General features: G+C 41.6%; 1 protein-coding gene across 1 annotated transcript in view; it reads right to left on the bottom strand.

Annotated features, from left to right (window-relative positions):
- The window catches only part of LOC101855469 (trypsin-1), a gene marked incomplete in the record, with an annotated part of 25,381 nt that overhangs the window by 11,315 nt on the left and 8,163 nt on the right, over window positions 1-5,903 (bottom strand). The window contains 3 exon segments of the mRNA XM_013079423.2: window positions 82-174; window positions 1,156-1,287; window positions 4,674-4,779. Coding sequence (XP_012934877.1) covers window positions 82-174; window positions 1,156-1,237 — 175 coding nt within the window.

The following is a 5,903-nucleotide window of genomic DNA, read 5'->3' as shown; positions in this document are numbered from 1 at the left end:
ATATCTTTATTTAAATATCAGCATAATAATATGTGTGCATGGATGTATGAACATGTTTGAGTAAGGACGATCTTTCCTGACCTGGACAACTAGACAAACATTGCGGCAAAAAATTGTTCCAGTGCCGGCCCAAAAATACGTTCATCCTTTGACAGTTAGCACTGCACTCTGGATCTGCATGGGAAGAAAAAAAAGAGGTTTGGTTAGTTGAGGTGTCTGAAAATCAGACCATATCGATAAAATCATTCTACAACCACCGAAGTTAGTTTTTTTTTTTGAAGGTTAGAGAAAATTGAATAGAAAAAGAGCGCCCAAAAGAGAACCGTGATTAAGGCATTGTGTATTTATCAAACAAAACTCACAAAGGAAATTATAGCGACATAAAATGAAACTATATTGTACGATTCCGTTTTATGTCTTATTTGAATACGGCTATATCTAACCCCCCCCCCCCCCCCAAAGCAGATTTTGGCAATTGTGGAATGACGACGACGATAATTCCGTTGAAAATGTCGAAGACGGACATCTTTTGTGTCGAGATGAAAAGTTGCCATTTTACTTTTAGACAGGAAACCGTTTTACACAATGTCGTTATAACGAAAAACAAACAAACAAACTCGCCCCTCCACCCTCCCCGTAAAAAAAAAACCCTCCAGGGGCGAAAAGGGATTTGGCTCTTTTTACAGGTGATTGTCTTACACAGGTGGTCGTTAGATCAGGTTCGACTTTATGTAGAAGTAGTACAATCAGATTTTACTAGAACGTAAAAATGTGGGACACTGCAAGAGAGCATAGGAGTCAGGAGCTTTGGGAAAGACAATAATATCTCAATCGTCTCCAAGAAAAGTGTATCTTTTTCACTTGCTGATACTCACAATAAACAAAGAAGTAAGTAAGTAAGACAGACCACTGATACCTTTTAGATTAATTAGAAGGCGGGCTTCGACCCTACCTCACAGAGTCAACCCTGGCTGAGAGCGATACAAAATCCAAGCAGGAAGACCGAGATACTTAATTAAAATCCTCTCTTCTTGGGGATCGAACTCAGGTCTCCTGAAAGCAACAGCAAAGGGCTGAAACACAACAACACAGTCGCCACTGAGCAGACTGTGAGAGCGTCTTTCTTATCGCCAGCAAACTTGCAACAAACGTTACCTAAAGTCTGTCCTATGACGTTGTCTACATGCGTGGAGACAAGACAGATGATGACAGCGATGATGATGTTTTCGCTCGCCATGTTGTCTTTGTAGAATCCTGGTTACTGTTCTTTAGGCACTGTCTCTTGATCTGTCAATGAAAAGAAAAAAAGTCTTCGGTGGCGTCGGTGGTCTAGTGGTTAGGCTGCCGGACTCGTAATCGTGACGTTGCAGATTCAGGGGTTCGAGCCGCGGGCCCGATTTTGTATCCTTGGGAAAGGCACTTTACACGAATTTTCCCCACTTCACCCAGGTGAAAGTAATGCTAAGTAGTGAAAGAAATGCAAAAACAAACAGCAGGTTTGAAGATATCTGCTTATTATGTGAAGAAGGCACGTATGCAGAGAGAGAGAGAGAGAGAGAGAGAGAGAGAGAGAGAGAGAGAGAGGGAGAGAGAGAGTGAGAGATAGAGAGAGAGAAAGAGTTAGACAGACAGACAGACAGACTGACAGACAGACAGAGGGAAAGAGAGATAGACAGACTTTCTAGCTAATTAAATGACAGAATGGCATTCGTTAATTCTGAGATTCATTAATGTTCTACTTGTCCCAGCTGGCCTCACCGACTTGAACGTGATTCAACAACTCTCTCTAAAGACGATGCTTGACATTGAAGAAATCAAATTTGTACAAGCGCGGGACAAGACGGGAAAACTGACAGAAAAAAGCAGCAATAAAAACTGTCGGAGACACCTGGGATTTTGTTACATCTGTCAAACATCCACATAATCATTGAATACGTGAGAAAATGTGTTGGACAAAACTAGGAAAACAAAGAGAAAAACCCCGCAGTGTTACTTACTTTACACATACACCTCCCTTTGTGACCACACAGCTCAGCATCTCATTAGATTATCCAGCCAATGTCTCAGTCTCAGGTGTAAGATTAGTTCGTCACTGAGACTGAGTGGTAGACACTTCCCTGTGCTACTCTTTTTCTCTTTTCAATGTTCACGTCCACAACAATAAATAGTATCACAGGCAAATGCTTACACAATGTCCACGTCGGTATTATATATAGGTACTCAGTTAAGCTTACGACTTCTCCCCCCCCCCTCTTCTACCTTCTCTCTGCCCCCCCCTTTTTTTTTCTCACCCCCTGTCTTTCTCTCCCCCACTCCCCCTGTCTCTTTTCCACCCCCCCCCTCTCTCTCTCTCTCTCTCTCTCTCTCTCTTTCTCTCTCTCTCTATGTGTCTCTCCCCTTTTCTATATATCCCTCCCAATTCCCCCCCCCCTCTCTCTCTCACTCTCACTTTCTCTCTCCCTCTTTCTCCCTCTCTCTCTCCCTCCTCTCTCTTCCTCCCAGAATTGAGACGAATAGAAAACGATGATGACAGCTCATTACCGTGTCGCATCAGGTCGCCTTTCATCACCACGCAGGTGTTACTTACGCCATCTTTCGGAATAGAACACGAGGGAGGACGGAGGTGCGCAGATTGTGCAAAGATGGAGACATTATTGTCAAGCCTGCGTACGATTTCCGCTTATCCTCCTTGTGAATAACGGCCACTTTAGACAGTTAATCACTCTGAAGAAGTGTACAGTGACTTAAACGTTCTATGGAGAGCAATGCTTGTCAAACTTGTTATAGCTCCCTTTGGCCACCTTTAAGAGGCTAAAGTTTTTGTACCACCCACCAACTTTAACATTTTAATCAAAAGGGGCATTGAATAATACCTGTCACTACCCGAGTGCTCCCTACCGCCCACGAAAATTACCCAAAGGCCCACAAATATTGTCTGTATTGGCAAGCACTGGTGTAGAGGGTGGTCGATAGCTGAGTTGGTATTAGGCTGAACAAATGTGCAGATAACCCTAGTTCGATTTCCCAATGGGGCGTTCTTGAACTTGTGTGGCTTTGGGAGTTTTAAAGACTTACCACACGTGAACGTCGGTTTATCTGTACGCCGTGCACGTTTTGGAATTAGATAATTAACCCCCCCCCCCCCCATACCTCAAGCAGTTCAGGAACAGAGAAAGTGTTCTAATGTTTTGGTTTAGGTGTCCTCAATAATACATTTAACTTATTTTTTATCACGCCAATTCCCAAAGACGATTAAATCATACAGGGGAGGATTTGGGACCTGACTTTGAGAGGTGGTATCGTTCGCCCTTGCTCTAATAGCATAGATGTCAATGCCGAGTAAAGCTTTTGAATCAGATAAAATTGCAATAGGGTGGTGCATTCCAGTTTTGTTTGTGTTCTAATTTCATCGTACCGCACCCCCTGTGATCTTTCCTAACTCCTATCTAAAAGAAATCAAAATTTCTGCTCAGTCAAATGGATAAAACACGTTGAAAAACATATTGGTCCATCAAATAAATTGGAAACATCATCCTCAGGGACAAAGGCTCAAGTTTACCAAGCTTAGCTAGAGACATCCTGTCGTCTGCCAAGCCTCCGAGTACTATGAAATAGTTTCATTGGAAGATAGCTCTCGTAACTTTTTTAAAATAACTGTGGCTTATTGTGAAGCTTGTCTAGAAAGAAGTCCAAAGTAAATTGGAGCAGCATTTGAATATGTTAGATTTAGATACATTGAAAATTGTAAATTGATCAGACATTAAGTTTATATCGTTTTGTGTAACCATGGACATGTATTTCGATTTTGTCACCCGTGTGTTACAGTTAATCATGGACTTTAGAGTACTTTAAATCTTATCATGAGCTCATTGCCTGTTATGGCCAAAATACTGAAAAAAGTAAGAGTAATGGTAAAGAAACGACAGTTCATCGACAGTCATTTTAGTATAAGCACAAATTATGAGTCAACTCAAAATTTATTGTGACGTTTGAGGTATTTGGACGAGCACTGGCACCGGTAAAATAAGATACGCCAGCTGGCTATCGTGGCGGACAGCTATTTAGTTTCTGCGTTTTAGAAACAAGGTCTTTGACGCACATTTATTTAATTTGGTGGTGGATTAGCCGTTTATGCATTTAGGCAGAATTTGACGAAATTGGACCTACAATAACGAAATTTGAATAATTTATTGATTGCTATTGTTAACGTTAATTCTGAAACGCTATTTAATTTGCCGCAGTCACCTATTCTAATCCAAAGTGTAGAGCGTGCACGAGCAAGAAGAAGTGAGTCCACTAAATGAATATGACGAAATTGGAACACATTTCCCTGTTAAGGATTCTAGCTTTTAAAAAAAGTGGAATTAGAATTGTAAAGGATTTTATCTTGAAAAGCAGGTACATACATACGCTAGTTAAAGCTGGCACCGCGTGTAAGGTGGACCGGTTAGGCGCTTCGCTGTCCTAAGCATGAGACCTGAGTTCGATTCCCGAGTGGCGAGACAATTTTTATCGAGTATCTCGGGATTTCTGCGGGGATGTTGTATCCCTCTTTACCTGGGTTGGTCCTGATAGGCAGGGTCGTACGTCCGCTTCCTAAATGATCTAAATTGTATGGATGGGGACTTAAAACCAACTACGTTAAAAAACACACAAAAAATATCAAAGCTTACCCTGATGGCCCCGTCTCCTGAAGGCACGTCGTTCAGTCCTGAAGATGTTAGCAGAATGGGACAGTTCGTCTGGACATACAGAGCTCTGTACAGCGGCAACCTCAGCCTACAGAACATGATAGGACAGCCTTCAATGGTCTGCAGTAGGACCTACGTACCTTAACCTACATTAAATAACAGTCTAATTACAGGAAAAATATCCACGCAGTTATGGGAACCATGTAGTTCACACTAAAGCAAATAACTTCTTAAAAGTAAAGACACTATGATGTCATAAGCTGGAAACTGGGTCAAAAACACGGGTTTCCGATGTCTGAGGTGTAAGTCCGCTTTCTCATGTTGTGCGCAAAAGATATGAGTTCGATTACCAAGCGAGTATATTTTTTAAATTTAGTAACTCCGCGTGTCTGCCTGGATTTAGGCCCTGACAGGCCGCAGTGAAAAAGCTCGCAGGATAAATGATTTAAACTATGTCTATTGAGGGGGGGGGGGGGGTTGAGAGAGAGATAGAGTGAGGGAGATAGAGTGAGGGAGAACAAACGACTAGGGGAAAAATTAGCCTATTCATGATTTGACTTCCCTTAGGCTTTTATCCAGATCTTTCTAAATGTGGTTGTCAAATATATGGTGGCAGTAAAAACAAAAAGACCCTTACATCATCTTTATATAAAGAGGAAAATTGAAACAAGGAGGAAAATGCATTTGTGAAGGCGACACGTTTGGAGGGCAAAGGAGAGGACATAAGAAAAGATAAAGCTATGTCGGTCATCTCGCTGTAGAATCTAAATTGTTTTGCTGCTGTTGGATTTTTGATAAGGGAAGCCAGATTGTGAAAAAGTCGGACCGTATATTTACCGGTAGTAAACGGGTATGCTATCACTAGACAATATATAGCAGCGAGAACCAACAACAAGGAATCGAACTGAAACAGAGGTAGGGGCAGATCCAAGAAAAAATGGATAGAGGGAGTCAGAGAAATTTTAGTTGAGAACAAGATAACCAGGCAACAGGCGATACAATAAATAAGGGAAAAACATTTACTTTTCCCCTCGACACCGCAAGGTAAGAGAGGCTGGAAAAAGTAAGTACGTAAAATTGTTCTACAGTACAGAGGATCAAAGTATCAGAACCAGGGGCGAAGCGTCTATATAATTAAATAATCACTGCTTCCCTTTCTAATTTTGAAACATTGTCGCTGTCAAACTCATCCTTAAACGTAAACCTCATAAA

The sequence above is a fragment of the Aplysia californica genome, unplaced genomic scaffold, assembly GCF_000002075.1.
Source record: "Aplysia californica isolate F4 #8 unplaced genomic scaffold, AplCal3.0 scaffold00051, whole genome shotgun sequence".
Classification (NCBI taxonomy): Eukaryota; Metazoa; Mollusca; class Gastropoda; order Aplysiida; family Aplysiidae; genus Aplysia; species Aplysia californica.
Note: the sequence above shows the minus strand (reverse complement) of the source record. Positions and strands in the feature narration are given on the sequence as shown.